Raw genomic sequence first — 22,498 nt, 5'->3', positions numbered from 1 at the left:
TGGGCGGGGCTCTGCCCGAACAACACCATCCACTAATTTTACCCGCTGTGTCTTTTGCCATTTTGGCTTTTCAAGTAATCTGCTTTAATGCCTTCCATTATCATTCGCTGTGGTTTGGTCCCTTTTGCTTCCCTCTATCTGTGTGTGGGTGAATGGGTGGGGCTGTGTGTGTGTGAAAACCCTCTTGTTTGCTTTTGCCTTGCTATTCTGTTTCCGTTTTGCCGACACATGAAAATTACAACACGCGACTCTCCATTTCAGACAGTTCATACATTCCTCGGCCACCTGTGTGAGTGTCGTTTACACACGAGAGTGTGTGTACCTACACTGAGGAAATCCGTAATGTTGTAAGACTGGCACATTCCGGCTTTTTCTCCCCAGCAAGACGTTTCGTGGTACCACACCGTTCATCATTGAACCGGCAACAACAGAAGGGTGCCTTCAACACTTTTCATATTACTTTTCTCTCAATGTGCGTGAAAATACTCGAGGGCGTAACACTCTGCGGGGGCCTTGCCAAAGCTAGCAAATGTTGATATTCGCCCACTGTCGGCCGCCCCTCTTTATCTTGCCCCATTGTGCAGGGGCTGAGGGTGTGCAAATTTACTGCAACGCCAAAGTTTTCAGCAAAATTACGGCCATAAAGTAGGTGTCGGGGCGTCAGCACAAAGCACACGCAAGAAGCAACCGCAGGAGCAAAACACAATTAAAGGTACAAGCATTTTGTGGAGCATAATTCTGACAGCATTCTGCCCAACCAATGCTTATCAAATGCAGAGCTCACTGCTCGAGTCCTTGGCCATAAACATTAAATTTTTTTATTATATAAGTATATAAGTGGCTGTTTTACTAGGACGTCGACTCTTGACTGCTTTAGTATGCCAAGCAGGATGCGACAGCGGACACGGGATGCCCGATAAGCCCAGCATTTGTCAAATAAAGATCAGATCGAGTGGCTACGTGACGGTAAGTATTTTGCTCAACTTTGGATACTGGGCATTTCTTCGAGCTTCCCTCAAGTTCAGCCTACATAACAATATCAGTTACTACTATACATATATATAGGAAAATTTCAAAGTCGAAGTGCTGTAAAAATATGAAAAGATTCTTCAAAGGCAATGCCTTTGTGTCGCCTCTGCGCATCGGTCTACGAGTATGTTTAATGTCTGCCAATCTGTGCTAAAATGTAAATTCCAATTCCAAAGTGCCCCTCAAAATGCCCCCTTTGTTACAGCTGAATGGCGCTCTTTCGTTGGTCGTCCGTTGCATCAGTGGCGCGGGCCACGTGTTGCTGCCTCCGATTCTGATATGCCAGTTGTCCTGGGCCTTGGACAACGATGGTCAGAGCCAAGGCCACGCCGAGGGCATCTTTATGACAGCCGGGCAAGCCATAAAAAGTGTTTCTGCAAATAAAGCAAATGACCCGACCGGACCGGACCGGACCGGACTGGACCGACAAACAACGCGAACGATAGGGCAGCCAGGGAATAGGAGATTTTTATACAATTTGCTGGTAACGAGCCATCAATATCGTATCTTTCTATGTTATCCTCGGACACTTTTATGGCACGGAAACGTCCAAGTCTGACCGTGCATATCGAAATTGGTAATTGTTTGGCCCGCGTCCATGCTCGTGTCCGTGTTACAGCCTGTCCCGTGCCCGCTTGGGAGTCGGAGTTGAGTTGGAGCCCAGAAAGATTGTCACACCATTAGATTGAGTTTTCAATTTGCTTTGCGATGCGTTGCGTCGCGTAGGTGCCAGGCTATAGAGCACTTAGCTGGGCTCTAAGCCCGCCCCGCCCACGCCCACGCCCACAGGCCCGAGCGCCCCCACAAAGCCATCCAACCGCATAATCGTGGCACAGCCCACATTAGAGTCGCGACTCGAATATCCGAAAGAGTGTCAACCCACATTGAGTGCCACCTGAAGGCAGGGCCAAAGGCTGTGCGGCATGTGTGGCAGGAGAGTGGCAAGACTATCGCCTGGGGCAGGAGCAGGAGCCGCTGGTGAGGCTGTATAGGGCGCCAAATGTTGTGTATACGCCGCGCAATCAATTTGAATGCTTTCCGGTTTATCAGGCACTTTTGCGTCTCTATTCGGGTGGCAGTCACATCGCGCATCGAGCGGCAATGCGATTACTGCATCTATAAATTGTTTGGCCTAATGAAAGCACCCGATTATCAACCAGAAATTGTGGCGGCATTTCACCGCGCTACGAGAGATTTAAAATAAATCCGTTTAAAACGCGCCTGCGAATCCACCTTCCGCGTGGTCCCCCCCAAATATTTTGCGCACCAGTGCACTGGCATTGGCCCGGCCCGGGATGCTGCGGCATTTGAGCGAAAATTATTAAATTCGTTAGCGCCCATTTCGCTAAAATGTATCTTTAATTGCTTTCCCGGAAGCGGAACCGAAACGGGAGGAAGCCATGCCAGGAAAAGTTTTTGCCAGCGAAAGGGGAAGGCGGGGGAGAGCACAAAGGACCCCCTAAACAGTTGAAAATTTTCCTCTTTTCTTTTTGCCAGAACACGACGAAAATGTTCATATTGAATTAGTGAAATTGCATGCATTTTCCTTGTGTTTTTCCTTCTTGCTCCGTCGAGCCAAATTAAATTTAAAAAAAAACCGGAAAACCGAAGTGGACAAAAAAATGTCACGTTGCTAGAGCTGCGATTTCAAGGACACAGAAATTTTTATTTTAGTAAAGCGATCAATCTCTTTGAAAAAAAAAACTCTCTTTTCAAGACTTAAAGCTACAAAGTTCCGCTTATAAATATATATAATATGTACATATTTTCCAACCCAATGCCACATCCTTTTCACCCGCTAAGGTGGCCTTTCAGCTCTAATAAAATTTATGTTTAGCAAATTATTTATTAATATAAGATGCCAGTCGCTATATGCATATGCTTCTTTAATGGATTATACACAATTAGTTCAAGTTAATTTAGTTAAAGTGTTGGCGAACTGATTTGCCTTTGCTTTGCCCATTTATATGTAGATTTAGGCTGCTTATCCTGTCTGGGAAACAACTCTTTGAACAAGTCGTCTTAGAGTTTTCCTCTCAGAAGAGTTCATGATGCCAAAGGATGTCGCGAGACGCTGACACTCTAAAGCCCAAAGTATCTGAAGTGTGTGCGGTAGTTAAATAAATATTACGCACACGCCATGTGGGGGGCCACAAAAAAGATGATGGGCCGAGAGGAGCTGCCGATAACTCAGCGGGAACGCAACGACAAAGTGGCGATGAAAATCGAAAGATATGGCGCCATATCAGCTGGCAAGCCAAAGCTGAGCCGAGACCTTAAAAAATTGATGCCCTTTTTCAGTTGAGAAGGGTGAACAGCGAAGCCTTCGCGCTGGGGTTGGGGTAGAGTATCGTATGATGCTGAGGCCTAGGCTGACGTGGTCTGACGTGTCTGTGTTCGTTTGCCTGGTCATTGTACTCGAACTGTTGGCTCCCCAATTTCCAGGCCGGACCGCACTAATACGACGTTATTATCATTGATGAAAGGACGGCCCGGCCCGGTTCGGCCCGGCTCGGCCCGGCGAGCCAAGTTTATGTTTATGGCGCTCCTATGTGAATAAATTATGGGAGGCGGACAATTTTTTGGTCTCTTTTTCTCTCGATGCCCTATTGCTATTGTCATCGGCTCGCGGTCCAACATGGTAAGCCCACATCTACATATTCCTAAATGCCAGTATGTATACATACGAGCTTGTGTCTGGTTATTAGGCAGCTGCATGCCCAGAAATATTGCGGCCGAGAGCGGTCGCCTGTGGCCCGTTCATTTCCGATTGTGCCCGAAAGTACGGGCATGCAACAGAAATTGTACATATACTCGGTCGTATGTAGCTGTGTTATTAGCATGGCTCTGAGAGAGGCGTGCCTGCCACAAGCCCCCTCAAAGTAACATCCTCTCGTACTTCATGTTTTTTTGCCCAGTCATTACACCCACTTCCCGCATGTTGCTTCTGATGCGACTAAGGACAAACCGGCAATTGGATTTGGCCCTGTCCCTGCCTCCGCCCCGACCTGTGTACATATACTTTTCTGCTTCCGGTTCCACAGCCTTTCGTCTCCATTCCTTTGCAGCCATCTCGAAAGCGATAGCATATTTTGCGACTGGATGGCACTATTGGTTGGAGTCCCCGTCCACGCGGATAACTTCCAATGAGAAACCCTTAGCGCTCTGGTGCACAAAAGCATTTGCGTAATTAATGAATTCATCTGTTGGGTTTGTTTAAAGGCAATATCTTCGTGTACGCCACGGAGAAATGCAATTCCCGATTCACGCATGGCAGGGTCTGGCAGCCATTGGGGGGTTCTTCGATGGCAAATTAATGAAAACAAAATTGTAGCTCTGCAGCAGACAATGAAGGCCACAAGTGTTCAAAAATGCTGACATTTGCGGGGTTCCTTTATTGGACAGTGTTCCGAAATCGGGTGCTTATGAAATCTCCTTTATTTCTGGTGAAAATTTGTCTTTAGGATCTTTAGGAACCCTCCTGCGCTCTTTTAAGAATTTCCAGATATTACTTGAACACACCAGATAGCCAGTCATGTTATATGATAGCAATCCCGAAAGATTAAGCGCGTAGTTTAACAGTCAAACGAAATACACATTAATCAAGTTCAAAAGATAAACTTAACTTTTTCGACAATAAAATATTAAATTTCTTGTAGAGATTCTCGCTCGAGGGACGACGAACAGTGCGAAGATGGGATAAGTTCTCACAATTAACGAAGTGAAGGGACACTCGGGAGGCTATACGTATTGCGATGTGGAAACTCAATCCAGTGCAAAGAAATCGCAGATATAAATAAATCTTGTCCAGAGCGGAGGACCGACCTCAAAGTCCGTGCCACCCAAGCACATTTGAGGAGCAGTTAATCAACTTTTTTCTGCGTTGTTTGGTAAAATTCAATTGCCAGTTTTATTGTTTTCTTTTTCGGCGACGTCCTTTACCATATTGGGGGCCTAGCGCTGTCCAGCCCCGGCGAAAGTTTCTCGCTCTGAACTTTACTTTGGGGCCAGCCGATGGCCGGCTGCTGTAAAGTCATTTATACTCGTCCTTTATTGATCGTGACCAGACATAAATTCATCATTATTCCCTCATCAATGTGGCTGGTGACGTCAACAGATGCCACCAGATAGCAGAAGGACAAAAGCAATTACAACGAACGAAGGAAAACAACAGACAGCGACATTGACGAGAAGGCGTATTGCGATGGCTGATTGAAAGTTTGGCTGCGGATCTCAGAATATAGAAAAACATGGCTTTATTAAAATTCATACAAATAATCATATCAAATGGTAGCTCGGAACTGGGGCCCCGGACCGCGGCTAGACTTTCACTCCCACCTCGCCGGGGGTAAACACCTTGACATTGCGATCGTTGACCTTATAGAGCACCTCTTTGCGTGCCTCCTCGCACGCATAGCTGCCCTCGTCGAGGACCCTCTCAATCAGCAGCTTGCCGTCGACCTCCCGGAACACGCCGCTCTTGAGCCTTACGACCTGGATGCGCACTTGGCCAAGCTTAGCCACGTTGTTGTCGGTTGGCTGGTAGATGTCGCTGTTGCTCAGCTTGGTGATGACCGTCAGATTGTCGCGCTCCTTGGCAAGGGAAGCCAGGTCTTGGCAAAACTGCTGTACCTGCAGTTTGCTGGCACCGAGATTGAACAGGATGGACAGATTGTCGATAAGTATAGTGTAGCTGTTGCGGTTGGCGTAGTTGCTCTCCACCTGGGCACGGATGTCCTCCACCAGCTGCTCGGTCAGCGTCAGCCCGTCCGGGTTCTTCAGCCATTTGCAGGATAGACCCTCGCTGGCCATGTCGCTCAGCACGTCGATCACGTTGAGGGTCTTGCCCTGGAAGATGTTCGTGTTGTAGCCAAGACGCATGCCCGCGTTGAAGTAGTGCTGGTAGTGGTGCTGCAGGCAGACGAGCAGGGTGCCCGCGTTCGAGATACGCAGCCGCTGGCCCAGGATGCAGCTGATCAGGAAGCTGCCATCCACATTAGACTCCTCACTGATGTGTACGAATCCCGGCAGCTTCTGCTCGTTCAGTCCGCAAGCTAACAGCACTGAGGTGGCCATCACGTTGAAATATCTGAAATGAAGAGTCGACTTATAAATGCCATCAAAAGAGTTCAATTAATTAACTGGCTGGCCACGGGATGTCTGGCCAAGGAGGTTAAAGCACTCGACTTGACCGGAGCAAAAACTCCTAAGTAATTTATTGAGCAGGAGAAAAAAAAGAAAAATGAAAATAGAGGAATCTACATTTTGTCACTTTATCATGGCTGTCAGGGCCACTCGTGGATATAAATCGGGCAATTACTAGCGGGTAGAGTGTGGGAAAATATGTCAAGCAGCATCAATAAATTATTAAGCATTTGAAACAGCAATAAATTAAGAAAAAAAGGAAAAAATCAGTCTGGCCCATGAGGGGATCGAACCCGCGACCTTCGCGTTATTAGCACGACGCTCTAACCAACTGAGCTAATGGGCCGCTGGACGAAATCGCGACAAACTCAAAATTGAAACCCAAAGCTCCTGAGCGAAAGCTTTTTGGCAGAGCTTTATTCTCACAGCTAAGTTGTAAACACTGCCTGGCCCAAAGTTATATTTAAACAGAACTTAGCACTTGGGCAAAAGTTGCTAAAAATTGCCGGCCACGGCACTACTTAAAGTGTTAATGCACATGTACTATAAACGTGCGAGGAAATATTTAAATTTGCTTTAAACATGCCCATAATAACAGCTGATGAAAATATTTGCCAATTCATTCGGCTTTTGGGGAGCCAGCTCTTATCGCTGCCTAGCTTCTCCATATCTTCGAGAATCAGATTGCACACCAGATTAGAAACAGATTTTGTATTGGGAAGCGCTGCCTGCTTATAGTGCCAGAAAGTCGCAGGCAAATAAGAACATTCTAATTAAACCTTGACTCCGAAATGCATTTAAAACCAACTATGAGCTTTGCTTCTTGTGCACATACTCGCGTTGCTACATTAGTGCATACAACAGCGGTCAAAATAACAGAGCTGATAGTAGAAATAATGCATAAACTTTCCTTATTCTTTTCAAATCTGGCGTTACTCGCCAATTTGCATAGTGATTAAGAATCACTATATTTGGAGAACAAAATGAAAACAATCGATCGTACGGTATGTACCTGTCGTTACATTACGTTTTCAGTTTGAGTTACAAAATTGCATACGAAGCTGAAGAAGATTGGAATGGAATTATATAGTTGGACCCTTTTTCAATGTTTTTGGATATTTGAATGACTTTTTGAAACTTTTTCTCCGCCTAGGAAAGAACATTTGAACACCTCAAAGGAAGCTGTTAAATGCTATCCTAGTTTTTTGACCGCAGCTGTATAAAAATTTAACTCCTAATTAATAAAATTTTTCGAGCAATTGAGCTAATGTCTGTCACATGATTAATGCCCTTTACCTTGAACTATTTTGGGAAGGCACATGCCTGGATTTCCTCTGATGACGTAAAGCAGATGTACTCGGACAGGGCGTGGACAAAAAGTTCATAGTATATTTTCACATAGCTTATGTATGACGAAGTGGGGAGGATGTGGGTGGATTCGATATTGAATTGAATGGAGCTCGAGATAATGGAACGGTCTGTTGGCACTGGAATGCCTGAGTGGCCATCCAAAAGTTTATTCTACTGTCTGTAGGGAGGTGTAACCAATTCGATTTCATTCTTGAGCAATTACACAAAATGTCTATATGTTTATATTCTCTTATTGTACAATCATAATGCACGCACATACACACGAAGCTTGGAGAGCAAACGCGCCGTAAAAAACATCTCTCACCAGTTTTTATTTGTTGCTTACGCTCCCGCTCTCTGGTTGAACACCGCTTGCTTAGCTTTCTCTCTGTCCAGCCGTCGCTCTCTCTCTCTGTCTCTCTATTTCTCCGTGCCTCTCTCTGTGTCGGCGTTTCCACTTTTGCTTCTGCTTCTGACTGGCGAACCAGCAGTCTGACAACTAACTAACTAAGCTGATCACGATCCCGATCCCGAACCCCGATCCCAGAACACTTCCCATGTGCCCGCCTTGACCGCGCTGCCACCTCGGCGGGCGATAAAACAAATCCAGAGTCGGAGCGAGAGCAAGAGCGCATGTGTAGGGTCTGCTGGCAGCCGGCTGATGTGTGGGCTCCGCTGGCGGTGATCAGTACGATTTCTGTGCTCGACCGTTACGTTACGTATACGTGCGCGCCTAGCCTCCAGCAGCAGCAGCAGAAGCAGAAGCAACCCTGACCAACCCCAGAACCCAGAACCCAGACCCCAGACCAGTTTTCGTGGACAGCAATGACGTGCTGAGGTCGTCGCTCGCTCCCTCCCGGCTCGCTCTCGCGCTGCGCTCTCTTCAGCGTGTACTTGTGTATTGGTGTGGCGTTGCCAAAATATAAAATTACTAAAAAGTCTTCTTAACGGAAAGCGGCAGCAGCAGCAACAAAAGAAGGCAGCAGCAGAAACAAGAACGGCAGCGAACACACACGGCAGCATTTCTCGTTCAAGGTAAATTTCAGATCAGCTGTGACCGCCGCTGCTCTTCTCTCGGGCGGGACGTTTCAACTGCAGTCGTTTTAAAGTGCAATTTACGCCAGTTTATTATTCAATTTTGCGGTACCGCGAATGCAGGGCATCCAGCGACAAATAGATAATCTCCCTGGAATCATTGAATTATCACGCGATGTTGCGTGCCAGATTTAATGATCTAATCTAGTCTAGTCGACACGTGCGAGGCCCCAAAATCGGCTGTTCCCAAGTGGAAGAAACTGTATCACTGCCCCCGATCTCCAAACTTTTTTGGGGGCTCGGTTTGGCAAAACAACATTTTGTATGGCAGCGGATCATGTGATACTTGCGCCGCGTTATTGATTCGACTTTGACCAGCATTCAGTTTTATATTCAGATAAAATTTAGCCAGCCGGAGACGAGAATAAACCCAAACGCGCAAAAATAACAAAACTGTTTGCCGAAAAGTCTTTCGCTGTCTGCATCTAATTTATGGAGCAATCGTGGCACGTGGAGGATGTTCAACTGCAGGCCCATTGTACACATATAGTAATTGAATAAATAAATAGACGGCCGGGAAAACAAACACATGCTAACAACAATGTTGCCGGCTGGGATTTCGATCAGCGGTAAACACGGTATCAATCCATAAACAGGGACACAACAACAAATCGAATGTTGATAAGTTCAGGAAGGCCAATAAAGATTGGTACCCACAGACCCGCCTCCAAGTCCAGTGTTTATTTATGGCAACAAGGCAACCGGCAAAAGAAAAAATCTAACTTTATGGATAGATACGAACTTTAGTCACATCGATGTATTGGCCAATTTCTCTTAGATAAGTCGAACCCCAGCGAACTTTTCTTCAGATGTAAGCGACTTTGTACTTAGGTACTTAAACTCTCAAAATACTGGCAAAAGAATGTATAGCTACCATCGGGGCCAAAGCGTGAAGAAATTCAAGAAAAGCCCCAAGAGCCGTACGTTTTTACGAGTACAAAGTTGACACGCGCGCTTTTTGAAAAATTGACATATTTTGGGAAAACCAAATAGTAATAGACAATTTAGAAGCGTATTTTCTTTGCCTCTGGGTTACTTCTACCAGAAACTCAATTCTATATCTGAACCTCTTTTAAATTTGTATGAATATTACCGACTCGTAACATACTCGTTCCTATAACTATGGTATTCCAATTACAGTTATAGATTCTAATATAAAATACTCCATACGCCCAAACATTTGGCTCTCCCATTTAATTCAGGTTTTTCATATGTGGGACGGGACTCATAGGTTAGCTTTTAGAGAACATTAGATAGAAACGTGGACGTATCGATGCAGAGCCAGCAGAGACCAATGTCGAAATATCTTGATCATTGATAAATATATGCCCGTTGTACACAAATGAAATGAATGATAAACATTCTTATCACTGTTGTCCGATCTACCCGATAACCCAACAGGTACATATATAAGTACTTATGTGTGCAGATGTATGTACATAAGCTAATAGGTCGAAAAGCATTTAGCTCACATGCATAATACACATATACATATGTACATACATTAGCAAATAGCATCATTACAAAACCCGCACAAAAATTAACCATTCGGAAGACTTTGTCACGCTCTCTTTCTCCCTCTCTCACTCTCTCTGTGCTTATGCTGAGGGTCTGGCCCCTCTGGCCCCCAGAATCAGCGCCAACGCGGATGCATTTGCGAAAACTGCAGCGTACACTTAAAACAGAAACTGGAGACGCTCGCCCGAAAACCTTGCAGACTTGTGGGAAAGGGCAGTGCCGACCGGCAATGGCGACTTGTTGCGCAAGTTCACGGGTAGCAAACACTCGCTGCAATCACTTACCAGTGGAATGGGCGGGCACGCGAAACTCGGGAACAGTTTATAGACTGGGAAGATGCACTTTTAAAGATTAATTTTCTAAACAGATTTAAAAAGTTCACAAAAAAAACATGTTGATGGGGCTAGTATGACCGTAGAAGCAGCCATCAGCTGTTTGAAATGGTGGTTGTTGACACGCGCATATCGTTCTGTTAGGCGCTGGAAATGTACTGTTGTGCGCAGAGTGTGCTACTAGGCGCAAAACGTTAACGCCATTTAAAAGTGCGCGCGCGCGCAATTGCAAAGCTTAAAGCTAAGCCTTCCAGGCTCCGTTAACGTCACGGGTCAGCTGTTGCCGCTGGAGCCCGACTTCCCGTCAGTTCCTGCGTGTGCTTTGTGAAAAGACACCATCATGACATAACACCTCTGCCGCTAAATTGAGTTAAAATGCCGTCCCGCGATAGGATATAGCGTCTTCTAATGTAATTTAGATACGTTTTTACTAGGTAAAACCAGGCGGAAAAGTAGCGGTCCGGCATTAAATGGTTCTCCACGATTTCCATTGCAGCTAACAGTTTCGAAGTCCACACTCAGACGAAATGACCACCAAGCAGAAGCAGTCGCGATGGTACTTCGGCGGCCTGGCCAGCGCTGGCGCTGCCTGCTGCACCCATCCCCTGGACCTCATCAAGGTCACGCTGCAGACGCAGCAGGGCAAGCTGTCCGTGTTGCAGCTGGTCCCAAAGATCATCCGGGAGCAGGGCGTGCTCGCCTTTTACAGCGGACTCTCAGCCTCCATGCTGCGGCAACTTACCTACTCCACGACGCGATTCGGGGTCTACGAGGTGGGTAAGGAGTACATCAAGACGGACACGTTCGCAGGCAAGATTGCCCTGGCAGGTCTATCGGGCCTGGCGGGCGGCATTGTGGGCACACCCGCCGACATGGTCAATGTCCGGATGCAGAACGATGTGAAACTCCCACCTGAGCAGCGAAGAAAGTGAGTCCCGAACGAATATCTAGCTGATTGACCGAATTCCAATCAATAATTTATACCCCCGATAGCTACAAGAATGCCGTCGATGGCCTGATCAAGGTGTACCGGCAGGAGGGATTCGCACGCCTCTTCTCAGGCGCCACCACGGCGACGGGTCGCGGCATCCTCATGACCATCGGGCAGATCGCGTTCTACGACCAGACCAAGCTGTACCTGCTGGCCACGCCCTACTTCCAGGATAACCTGATGACGCACTTCACCGCCTCCCTGGTGGCCGGCACCATAGCCACGACCCTGACCCAGCCGCTGGACGTGCTGAAGACGCGCTCAATGAACGCCAAGCCGGGCGAGTACAGCGGCCTGTGGGACATCGTGCGGCACACGGCCAAGCTGGGACCGATGGGCTTCTTCAAGGGCTACATTCCGGCCTTCGTGCGCTTGGGCCCGCACACGGTGATCACGTTCGTGTTCCTGGAGCAGCTGCGTCTCAACTTTGGCTACGTGAAGTCCAGCTAGCCGGGGCAGGGCCCCAAATGGTTTCCTATTAGGCAATAAGCTGGCTGAGAGGTGTTCCCAATCCCCATCGCAATGCTAACATTCCAGCTGCATTACTTAACAACATGAACGACACTTCACTACACTGCACTGCACTACAGTACAGAAAATAATTTAGTTTTAGCCAAATGTTAACCGTTAAAGGATGCTTTTATTGTTGCAAATCGAGTGTGTTTTAGCTTTTTAGGCCCATCTACTGTCGCAACGGAGCTGCACTCGACGCGTCGTTGCGCATACTTTATCATTGCCGTGCTATTAGTAATTAAATATACATATAATTTGTTGGGCTTCTGGCTGTTGTTGCTTTCTGTGTAAAGACTGTCTGTCATGCAATAATTAAATAAACTAAGCAAAAACGAATTGAAATTGGATATCACTAATCTATCGACACCCCAAACAAGCTCGCATCCGGTACGATACTTGTACAAGCTGAACTTGTAGCCCAGCGAGATCCTTATAAGGGCCCGCCAACAGGCCTTCACTCAACAGTGAAATGACTTATTCTGCCGGGTCAGTGTCAGTCCAGCAGATGCTGCTTCTGGGCCTAGTCCTGCTGGCCGCCACCCCAATTCGAGTTCAAGCGAAGCACACGCTGAAGCTGCATAGCCTGGAGAAGCTGCACGAAGATACCGACGATCTGGAAAGCGTGTTGCGCATAGCCGAGGACGAGGAGAACCTGGTCAAGGTCAGCGGCGAGCTGAAGCAGCACGTGACCATCGACAACGAATGGCAGGTATGGAATCATCTCTGCAGGGGCCTTCAGAATTAATCAAAGGATGTCGTCCCAATTCAATATACGGACTCTGCTCCAGCTCAAATTAGTCCCTTACTTTTAAACGATATTTGGTTAAAGTGTGTGTATATTATTCATCCATTCACGGGCGTACCCTTTGCAGATCCACTTTCTTATATCCCGCGCCAAAGAGCGCGACGAGGAGTACGAGGAATTCTTAAACATGCCTCGGCTCGGCGTCTGCGACGTTATGAAGACCTATTACAAGGAGTTCCTGTACGAGAAGCTGAAGGAGCACTCGAACGCACCGCACCCGGACTCTTGTCCCCTGCCGCCGGAGCACTACCATCTCAAAGACTATCCCCTGGACGTGCACCAACTGAAGAAGATTCTGGTGCCCGGCTACTATCGTATCGAGAGCAAGTTGCTAAAGGAGGACCACATCAAGCTGTCTTATATGGCGGTTATCGAAGTCGAGTGAAAACAAGTGCACTTTTCCCGCATTGATTTTATTTTGGAATTAGTAAACTTATTCGTGGGACCGCATCTGTTTCAAGACCTCATCGTACACGTATTTCTTGGCTTCCGTTCCCCAGATGAAATCCAAATGCGCCCATTTCTCGAAGGGCACCAGGTAGTCCAGGCCCAAGTTGGGAAGCTCATCTCGCAGCTGCCGCACATCGCCCACGTCACACATCCAGTCGTTCGCTCCATAGTAGAGCATGACGGGGGACTTGGCGTTGGCTAGCTTGTAGTTGGGGGGGAAGTACGATCCGTACTCGTAGGGGTTACGCAGAGCGGTGTAGTCGAACTTTCGGAACTTGCCCGAGTTGTACTCCTGGCAGAAGTGCAGGTTCTGGTTGACGGAAGCACCAGCCGGAGAGGTGGCCTTGATATGCTCCAATAGTTCCTGAAAAAAGTTTCATATTTGAAATATAAATGAGAACCGCACACGAACCTTCATCATGCAAGAAAGTGATATGGAGAAGGTGGATAACAGAGAATTCTGGATTTGAAATCTCAGCCATAACTACTAAGACACACTGGGAGAGAGCGAGACTGCGATGGAGAGAGAAGCGATCCGATCGCAACCGTCTTATCTTATCTTATCTAGTAGAAAAGATCATTATTTATGACTCTCGGTTCCCGATTTTGACCGTATCTTCAATATTATGAATAACAAAAGATATCGTATATGACGCGTTGTAGCTATACACTTATTTTAGTGTGATATTACAGGACCCTCCCTCCACACAAAATCAGGTAATTTAGTCGTTATAGTCTGTGAGATTTAGGCGCTTATAAAGTCTGACGGCTGGAAAGGTATTTCTATATCGATTCGACTATTGATGCTCAGGAAGAATACACATATACCAGAGGTCTGAGGTTTTTTTTTTCTGGCCTGTACTTTTTGAATAGAGGGTATAAAAAGCGCGAACCATCACATTTACAGGAACAGGGATAGCTAAACTAAATATATACAGTCCTGATTATTGAATTTTGATTCTCTACACTGGACATTCTGCAGTACGCATTAGTTCCTTCAGAGACAGAAGGGGACTGGCACTTGTTAGTACGGGTATTAGAGCAATCGGAACACCTAAGATGGTTCTATAGTAATACACTATTGATACTGATACGATACTGATTATCGTTTGCAGGTTAAGGTTCGTTGATATCATATATAAATCATATACTCACATAATCCAGCTGATCGGAATCGTAGCCGCCGATTAGGAAGATCTCGTTGGCGCACATTTCGGCGTAAGGGGAGGTGGCCTGGCACATCTCGATGCCCAGAACCTGCTTGAACTTGTTGCTGGGCATGAACTCCATGGAACCGACGAGCTCCACCATGGCATTCGGCTGGCCGAGGATAGGTGCAAAGGCGCGGGTCATGGGACTCTTCATGTTGCCCATGTAGGCGGCCGGACCCAGCAGATGGGCGGACTTGATTTTGTTGTTGTACTCGGGCTTCTCGGAAACCATGACCAGGTATACGGTGGTACCCTGGGAGTGTCCCACGTACTGCACCTGCGTCTGTCCAGTAACCTCCAAAGCGTAGTCGATCATGGCGGGCACGTCGTAGATGCCAATCTCGTTCCAGCTGAAGTTCCAGAAGAGCTGCCAGTAAGTGGGCCAGTACTTGTGCGCCTTGGAGTAAGTGTTGCCGCGCGCATTGCCCATCCAGACATCGTAGCCTGCATCGGAGAGGATGTAGGCCAGCGACTTCTCGGGTCCCATCAGAACCCAATCGGAGGAGGAGCTGAGCATGCCGTGCATCAGAAAGGCCACGGGTCTGTTGGGGGTATAGCCCGTCTTTGGGGAGTAGGGGATGCGATGCATGGTCAGGATGTAGTTGTCGCTGGTGGTCACCGTGTGGCGCTCCATCGGATACCCATCGTCCTCGATGCGTTCTCCCTATAATAATGTCTGATAATAGCAGAAGTGCCCTCACTCGAAGTCCCTGCACACTTACGCAATCGGAGATGGGTCGGCTCCCAGCCAGGACCAGGCCTAGGCCGATCAGCACTATGGATAATTGTAGGGTTCGTCTCATCGCTCAACTGTGGTCCGAGCACCCTCGGATTTCTCCTTTTATAGGGGTCGGCTGACCATTATCTTCAGATACGACTAGTTGGCCGCAATCAGATTTATTGTCTGCTGATATAGACGCGACTGAAGCTTGTTCGAAGTGACCCCCCCGAATCAGTTAAATATATATTCGTAATATAGTATGCAGAGAGATAGATAGACTTTGGTCTAATCAGTTTCTTGTTCTGATCGAAATCATTGGTTTCCAATTTACGATCGAAAACCTGGACCCCCAACCCAGCACCTGTTTTTATTATCATTTTCCAATTATTTTGATACCCCCCATTTAGAACGAGTTCAAGGGCGTATTACACTTTTCATTGATGGATGCAACAGGTATAATGGTGTGAAAGAATGGGAAGAGTAAGAAAATGATTAAGTTCTCTAGCAAACCAACTAATATAATATTATAGTATTATAAATGATATAGGTGCATACAAATAATAATAGTAAAGGGATTCAACTCTCTTGACAACCTTGACGACTGACAATCTGTCATTATGTTGGGAGATATTATGTAATGAAAGACATGGAAAGGACTCCTTTTCGAACCAAAAAAAAAATCTATCAAAATAATATGCCCGGTTTGTTTTATAGATATAATATAAAGAAATAGTGAAGCTTAAAGCATTCAAATAAGTAAGAGATACTCTTAAGAGGTCACTGAGAGACGAGTTTTGGCTATAATTTAATTGAAAATTAAATCTTCACTAGTGGGTATCTTATAGTGCATATAGTAGTCAAACCAAGCAGAGTATAGTATAGTATTTTGACTGGCTTTTGTTTTTATATTAACTCGTTTATGCAGAGATAACTGTTAAAAATAGAAAGTGCGATTACCAAAGACGACACTTTCTCAGGAATTTCTGTGCGCACTTCGTCAGCATGCCTCTGGGTTCTTGGCCACATTTTGGTGTAGGGCTTGGCAACATTTCTGTTAGCAGGAGTTATTTTTCACGGCCCTTAACTGAAATCAGAGCAAATTGAATATTGATTTCTGGGGACCACACATGATTGGTGGTCCGCTGTCTAGCACACGTATGCCGTGGACTGGCTCCCCATGACGACGATTGACCACAACATTGCCTCCTGTGTGGGAAGTGGACATGTCAGAACGGCCACATATGACATTCGAAGGTACATTTTTGACGCGAGTGGAGTAGAACTAGCCAAAGAGATCCCAAAATGAAGAATCAGCAAGTGTTGGTTGACTACTGGACCATGCTCAAGACCTCTGGGCTATGCCTACTGCTGGCCTTCTGTGGATTCGTACTACTCAAGTAAGCGCGAGTCCCCTGATGGGAGAGCTTCCTTGTAACTCGGAGTTTATTCCAGGATGGTGCAGACTGTATTCTGGCTGCCGGGGCACCTGAAGAAGAACCAACAGCGGCTGGAGGAACTGGCCAAGCAGTACGCCAAAGAAATTGGGGACGACGAGCGGGCCGAGATCGAGAAACTCTTCAACAGCAACGAGCCGTTGACGGAGGAGCGCATCAACCAGTTGCTGGACAAACCGGCGGACGCGGTCGAGCCCAAGAAGGACCAGTAGACTAGATCACACGCATGTTTTATATATATATATATATGTATTTTAGTGTATAATCGATAATTCTTGATACAGGTTCTAGTTCTTATTTGCATATCGTATATGTAACTCACAAACAATCAATCGGTTAACCAATTCATTAATAATGCACAATAGCTCAATTACTGCGGGGAGAACGTATAATAGGTGTTATTATTGTGTCTGCTGCTGCTGTGTAGGGAGCAGCTATGTATGTATGTATATTCGCTACTGATATATGCGGACTCAGAGCCCTTTCCTGCTTCGTTACCAAAGATACTCTGCTCCTGCGACCTCCTCGACCGCATTGTTCCTAACTAACTCATATCAAATACAAGCAAGTGTACGCAGTAAATATTCTACTTTAGATTGTTAGATAGTGTTAGATTCATGTTAAAAGCTCAAAGTAGCGAAAGTCTCCATCTGTTGAGGGTTTCAGTAATTAATTTTGCTATGGTTCCTAAAAATACCGTGTACTTAAGGGGGTTTCTCTGTCTCGTCCTCTGCCTGACAACAAAAATATCACGAGAATATTTTGCTATATTACACATAGGATAAAAACATATCCATAAATCAACTTGGAAGTGCCAATCGACCGGGTAATTTCGAGTACTCACAATAAAAAGCATAGGGCTAAGTCGAATGAAAGAGTCCTAGGCAATTCCGAGAGAGAGCATCTTCAAATCTGTTTGTTAAATGTCGATAGCTGATAGCTGGTAGCTGATGTGGATTATGCATGTATACATTTATATATATATATTTATATATAGATAGATTTATATTATTCTGATAACTTTTGCTAAAGCGCTGCGCTACGCCGCGCTCTACTGGCTGGGAGTATGCATTGGAAGCCTGTAAAATGGATTGGCCAGGTTGACCCGTGCTGCCGGCAGCAGTTCTGGATGCTCGGTCAACGTGTCTGACAAGGCGCTAAGCAGCACTCCTGAAACGGAATTAATTGAGAGATTCATTAATTTATTCATCTTGGGTGATAGCCGGACTTACGTAATACTTTTTTCTGCAAATCAACGGGTATAACGCCTAGGTTGCCCTCGTGCTCCAGGAACTCGGTTAGCTTCTGCAACTCCATTTGTGCCTCATCGGATCCATGGGCCAGGGACTGGGCAAACATCACCTAATCAGGAAGACAATCAATCGTTTAATAGAGCACTCAGAGCTAGGCTATTTCGTGTTGCTACCTTTGCCAGCTTGTAGAGGATCTCCTCCAGGGAGTACTCGTTGTACAGGTACTCCACTATCTTGGCCCGACCCTCGTCATAGTCGGTTAGGTCTAAGAAAATGGTACAACGTTGAGGAATCTAAGTATGCCTTATATGTCTGGTTAATTCCCACCTTGTTGCACCTCATTATCCATATCCTTCAGCTTGTTCCAGAAGTTGAAGCTATCAAAGGTTTTCACTGGCACGGCTCCTGCCTGCGGCGCAATCCCCTCCGCAGCATGCACATCCGGGAAGGGTTTCTCCGTAGTTGTACTCGTGGTACTGGTAGTTGTTGTTGTTGTGGATGTTGTTGATGTCGTGGGGCTGGGGGGACTATGGCGCTTTAGCTGGTTCTGACGGACCTCCTCGGGGAAAATGCGGTTGGCATAGGATCGCTGCAAGAACTCAATGCCCAAACGAATATCCTGCAAGAACTTGAGAGCATTCTCTCTGGTGATCTGGGGGATAGAAAGATAAACTTGAGAATCGGACGGCCACGGAGAAGATGGGTGATAACCAACCACTCTTCCACTGACTAGTTCCTCCACTGCCTTGACTACAGCCGTCTCGTCGCCAGTCCAAAATATATACTGAGCCATGTCGAATGAGGAGTACTGTCCATTAGGACTGTGCAGTAGCCCCTGGACCGTCTGGAAAACAGATTCGCAAAAAGATTCGATTAGCAAGAGAGCGATAAAGGTGAGCTACAAAAATGACTGGATTGAGGTTAAATTTTCGCTGAAATCTGCCAATTTATTGCCAATCAATGGTCAATGGTCTGTGATCGGATATCGGTTATCGGTGATTTGTCATAAAAACCTTGGCCGTTATCTTCGGCGCGCTAGACCTCCGTTCCGGATTCCATGACACCACATCAAAGATGATGTCCCCAATGGTCTCCTTGTTGCCGTCGTGGTCGTGGCTGTGGGGTCCTGCCACCTTGGGAGGTGTCAGGGCGGTCAGTTCTGTTTCCGCTGCAGCTGCTTCGATATTATCTGGCACGGCCGCATCCCCTTCAGACTCGGATTCGGGTTCGTGATCAGGTTCAGGTTCAGGTTGAGATTCGGCTGCTGCTTGGGGCTCAGTTTCGGGCTCAGGCTCGGGCTCGGCCTTTGGTTCCTCAGGTGGTGCTGGAGTTGTTGTTGTGGTTGTTGTTGTGGTGCTTGTGGACGTGGTTGAGGATGTTGGTAACACCTCCGGATTCTGGCCGAAGGCTAGACGAGCTGCACCGTAAAATGCCTGTTGGTTTTTGGGTGGTTTCGTGGATATACACTTGGATTTTCAAAAGACACATTTGGTGTTTACAAGGCGTGAGAGAGAGAGAGCAGGCAAGCCACACTACCGACTGGGAGGAGGGCTGGGGCTGGGATGGGGCTTACCTTGGCATGAACCGTCGGCTCGACCACCGTCTTGACGGCTGTCTTCGGCTCCTCCAGCTGTGAGCGTTCGCTCTCCTCCTTTGACGTGGCCGTCGTGGTCGTGGCAGAGGTACTGGTGGTGGTTGTAGTCGATATCAGCGGCGTGGCCACCTCCAGCTGCCGCTCCAAATCCGGCAGGATGTTCACGTTAGCACTTTGATGGGGCTCGGGGGCGGCGGCACCCTCCTCCACGCTCTCCTTGGTAGTAGTGCTGGTGCGGGCGGTGCTACCGTCATGCTGCCGCTTGCTCACACCCACCTGCTCCTTCCGCAGCTGGTCCAGCTCGCCGACATCGTCCTCTATTTGGGGGAAAACCGCATCGTTGCGCTTAACGGCATGGACTTCGTGCGAGGGATCTGTGGAAGGCACCTGGATTAGCACTGGGTCCACTACGGTGCAACGGTTCGGTTCTCACTGTAGATATAGGGCAGCAGGGCCGGGTAAGCCTGCGCTATGCCGAAGCACGCCAGCAAGAAGATGGCCACCAAGTTGCTTGAAAACATGCCGCGTATTCCAGATCTGAAAGTCGCATTAGACATAATTTATTCGATTACCACCGAGGGCTCGATTAGGCGCACACCAACACTAACATCCGTGAAGATGTAACGGCCCGGCCCCAAAAGGAAACACAAAATACAGCGGACACACACACAAATGCACATATCCAAATCACGCTAAAAATAACACAAGAAATCGATAAAACAGCACAACAAGAACACAGCCAAAGTAAAGCAGTAAAAAAGCCAGTAAGAACGCAGTAATCGACTAACAGATACTCCCTACTCGGATTTATAGCGTGTGCACTGGTCGGAGCCATTTGGAATTCAACAGGCACAAGCCTTCCCTTTTCCGAAAAAGATTTGCTGAAGAATGTTTCCACTTAACGGAGGGCTGAATTTCAAAATTCAAACGACTATCAAAGCTGATGAAGAATAGCCTTTTTAAGTTACTATGTCAGGGGCCCTCCTTCCTCTTGTTACATCTGACGAGCGCATATACCTTGTTCTCTACGAGTACCGGGTATTTAAAGAAGCGGGGCGAGAAGGCGGACAACAACAAAGCACCAAACATGCCAACTTTCGCTCCCACTGCGCCATAGTCCCATCGGACTCACACACACCACAGAGAAAGCTTTTCTTTTGGCGTGAATTGGGTAAATTGGCCGCATAAGCGAATTATCGATGTCATTGGAGGAACACTTGAGCACGTTTTGGAATCCCAGTTGTGGGCGCTATAAAAGAGCCACCAGAGACTGAGGCAAGTGTTTGCAGCGCTGCTGCAATTGCACCACACACACACATACAACAACACAAACACACATGTACAAACACATGTAAAAACAAGAGCCCGCTCGATGGGGCCGCAACGCACTTTATCGAACAAATAAGTTCTTTCTATAATATTTCTGAAAAGTATGCTACATATCTTTGATTTGCAAAATTTACAAATATTTGGCAATCGACAAAACTTCTTCAAGCCAATATAATTTTTACCTCTCAGATTTAAGACAAAAAAACACGTCCGATGCGTTCGAAGGGAGAAAATGTATAAACCTATGAGTACCGTTAGTACTGTGGGTCCGACAAGGTATAAGAAACTAGGGTGAGGCCTCATGACGCTCTTTTAGGGACCAAAGTTGTAAAGTGGCTTTTTCTCTTTCATTGCGACAAATGTGTTTCGCCCCACGAAGCCACACTATCCATGTAATCTGCATAGTACGCTAAAATCGAATCAAAAAAATTCTGAACAAAGAATCATATTTAGTAGCCACCATTAAAGCATTTATGAAGTTTGTGTGAGCCCAAACAACCAAACCAGTGCTCCCACAGAATTTCATAAGATTTAATTTAATTTAAAAGAAAACTGTGCCATAAGAGGCGCTGATTTAATTTAATTGTTTGAATAGCCGTACCCTTACCGGGTAACCATCAGCAGAGTAATATTTAACTGGTCAGATGTTTGTAACGCATCTCCGACAAGTACATTTCTTAATCAAGATGACAATTTACCTCAACCATGTCCATCTTAATGTTTCTACAGAAGCATGTCCCCCATTTCTTAAGCTATATGGATGCACTGAAATAAAGAAGGATGGATTTCTCACTGGCTCACCGCTATTTGAGATCCCACATGTTCTAATCAATGTAAACATCTTCCATTTACCAACAAGTTTTCTTAGATTTATTACATTAAGAACAGTACGAAGAGACTAGGAAACTAACTGCAGCCGGGGAAAGGTTCAACACGGTTCTTGCGGAGCACAAACTGTATTTTGCGGTTCATGTCTTCATTGTAGATGGCTTTGCACTTCTCAAAGTTCACACGGCGGCGCACCTAAAAGAGATCAATCAGAATTAACGTATTGTTTAGATATGTATGAATACCACCCACCTGGTAGGGCTTCTCATAGAAACGTGTGCGGCGAAACTGATCAAGAATCTCTTCCTTTCCCAGCACGCGGTTGAGCATGCGGCAGGCCTCTTCCACATTGTTATTTTGCACTAGCACAGTGCGGGCCAGGAACTGGACGTGCCTCATGTTGTCCGATTACAACTTTTATTTCAATTTTCAATAAACAAATAAATATTTATTAAGTAACCAGGCGGCAGTAGTTCGATTGTTTTCACAAGAAAAATCGATAGTTGGTTCATTTAATTCAATTGATTCATTTGGAACCATCTTAGAGATGCTGCAGTTCAACATAATATGATTTTCTTAAATTGATCAAACAATATAATATAATATATTGATAATAGTTTAAATATTTAGAAATTCACAATTATTCCAGCTGCTAGAATATTGATATGGTACAATATTCCATATTCTGACGTCGAAATTTCAGCTTGGCGTGGAGCTGTATTCGATAGTATCGATAGCCGTCAAAAGGTTATTGGCTCCGACGAGGTGTCTTCCACACACTTCGTTCTATGCTTTGACCTTTTTTGTTAAAACGTTTTTTTTTTAATAAAACGCAATAAAAAGGAGTTTATTTTAACATATCTTTTAGAAAATTGATCTA

At 46.2% G+C, this 22,498-nt stretch overlaps 7 protein-coding genes and 1 non-coding gene across 12 annotated transcripts; 3 read left to right on the top strand and 5 right to left on the bottom strand.

Moving 5' to 3' along the window:
• Nucleotides 1-5,260: 5,260 nt before the first annotated feature.
• On the bottom strand, nucleotides 5,261-10,579 carry Elp6 (Elongator complex protein 6). Of its 2 annotated transcripts, none has more exons than XM_015181636.2 (2): nucleotides 10,422-10,579; nucleotides 5,261-6,118 (listed from the first exon to the last, which is right to left on the bottom strand). In XM_015181636.2, the coding sequence occupies exon 2, from the start codon at nucleotides 6,103-6,105 to the stop codon at nucleotides 5,350-5,352; it is 756 nt and encodes a 251-aa protein (XP_015037122.1). In that variant the 5' UTR covers nucleotides 6,106-6,118; nucleotides 10,422-10,579; the 3' UTR covers nucleotides 5,261-5,349. The 2 variants fall into 2 exon arrangements, with proteins under 2 accessions (XP_015037122.1, XP_001358393.1); XM_001358356.4 differs by lacking the exon at nucleotides 10,422-10,579 and adding an exon at nucleotides 7,850-8,002.
• TRNAI-AAU (transfer RNA isoleucine (anticodon AAU)) lies at nucleotides 6,447-6,520 on the bottom strand. The gene has a single exon. It is a non-coding gene; the product is annotated as a tRNA-Ile (tRNA).
• On the top strand, nucleotides 8,204-12,309 carry Dic1 (Dicarboxylate carrier 1). Of its 2 annotated transcripts, none has more exons than XM_015181635.2 (3): nucleotides 8,204-8,559; nucleotides 10,966-11,397; nucleotides 11,463-12,309. In XM_015181635.2, the coding sequence occupies exons 2-3, from the start codon at nucleotides 10,997-10,999 to the stop codon at nucleotides 11,908-11,910; spliced, it is 849 nt and encodes a 282-aa protein (XP_015037121.1). In that variant the 5' UTR covers nucleotides 8,204-8,559; nucleotides 10,966-10,996; the 3' UTR covers nucleotides 11,911-12,309. The 2 variants fall into 2 exon arrangements, with proteins under 2 accessions (XP_015037121.1, XP_001358392.2); XM_001358355.4 differs by lacking the exon at nucleotides 8,204-8,559 and adding an exon at nucleotides 10,749-10,903.
• A 113-nt stretch (nucleotides 12,310-12,422) lies between these two features.
• CheA87a (Chemosensory protein A 87a) lies at nucleotides 12,423-13,228 on the top strand. The gene is made up of 2 exons (XM_001358354.4): nucleotides 12,423-12,682; nucleotides 12,846-13,228. The coding sequence occupies exons 1-2, from the start codon at nucleotides 12,443-12,445 to the stop codon at nucleotides 13,161-13,163; spliced, it is 558 nt and encodes a 185-aa protein (XP_001358391.3). The 5' UTR covers nucleotides 12,423-12,442; the 3' UTR covers nucleotides 13,164-13,228.
• Lip3 (Lipase 3) lies at nucleotides 13,156-15,268 on the bottom strand. Its single transcript, XM_001358353.4, has 3 exons — nucleotides 15,162-15,268; nucleotides 14,384-15,103; nucleotides 13,156-13,592 (listed from the first exon to the last, which is right to left on the bottom strand). The coding sequence occupies exons 1-3, from the start codon at nucleotides 15,240-15,242 to the stop codon at nucleotides 13,212-13,214; spliced, it is 1,182 nt and encodes a 393-aa protein (XP_001358390.4). The 5' UTR covers nucleotides 15,243-15,268; the 3' UTR covers nucleotides 13,156-13,211.
• An 882-nt stretch (nucleotides 15,269-16,150) lies between these two features.
• LOC6897130 (uncharacterized) lies at nucleotides 16,151-16,925 on the top strand. Its single transcript, XM_002137275.3, has 2 exons — nucleotides 16,151-16,557; nucleotides 16,613-16,925. Exons 1-2 carry the CDS (start codon nucleotides 16,463-16,465, stop codon nucleotides 16,824-16,826), a joined length of 309 nt encoding a protein of 102 aa, XP_002137311.1. The 5' UTR covers nucleotides 16,151-16,462; the 3' UTR covers nucleotides 16,827-16,925.
• Nucleotides 16,926-17,075: 150 nt separating this feature from the next.
• LOC4801269 (mucin-5AC) lies at nucleotides 17,076-21,073 on the bottom strand. 3 transcript variants are annotated; one of them, XM_015181634.2, is made up of 9 exons: nucleotides 20,973-21,073; nucleotides 19,895-19,998; nucleotides 19,441-19,835; nucleotides 18,881-19,333; nucleotides 18,583-18,711; nucleotides 18,195-18,519; nucleotides 18,041-18,132; nucleotides 17,847-17,976; nucleotides 17,076-17,784 (listed from the first exon to the last, which is right to left on the bottom strand). In XM_015181634.2, the coding sequence occupies exons 2-9, from the start codon at nucleotides 19,980-19,982 to the stop codon at nucleotides 17,666-17,668; spliced, it is 1,731 nt and encodes a 576-aa protein (XP_015037120.2). In that variant the 5' UTR covers nucleotides 19,983-19,998; nucleotides 20,973-21,073; the 3' UTR covers nucleotides 17,076-17,665. The 3 variants fall into 3 exon arrangements, with proteins under 3 accessions (XP_015037120.2, XP_033240131.1, XP_033240188.1); XM_033384240.1 differs by lacking the exon at nucleotides 20,973-21,073 and having other exon boundaries at nucleotides 18,881-19,300; XM_033384297.1 differs by lacking the exons at nucleotides 18,881-19,333; nucleotides 20,973-21,073.
• Nucleotides 21,074-21,637: 564 nt separating this feature from the next.
• Nucleotides 21,638-22,131, bottom strand: mRpS21 (mitochondrial ribosomal protein S21). The gene is made up of 2 exons (XM_002137274.3): nucleotides 21,871-22,131; nucleotides 21,638-21,813 (listed from the first exon to the last, which is right to left on the bottom strand). Exons 1-2 carry the CDS (start codon nucleotides 22,015-22,017, stop codon nucleotides 21,697-21,699), a joined length of 264 nt encoding a protein of 87 aa, XP_002137310.1. The 5' UTR covers nucleotides 22,018-22,131; the 3' UTR covers nucleotides 21,638-21,696.
• Between the last annotated feature and the right edge of the window lie 367 nt (nucleotides 22,132-22,498).

Source organism: Drosophila pseudoobscura, chromosome 2 (assembly GCF_009870125.1).
Source record: "Drosophila pseudoobscura strain MV-25-SWS-2005 chromosome 2, UCI_Dpse_MV25, whole genome shotgun sequence".
NCBI lineage: Eukaryota > Metazoa > Arthropoda > Insecta > Diptera > Drosophilidae > Drosophila > Drosophila pseudoobscura.
The sequence above is the reverse complement of the archived record's forward strand: the minus strand, read 5'-3'. Positions and strand labels throughout refer to the sequence as shown.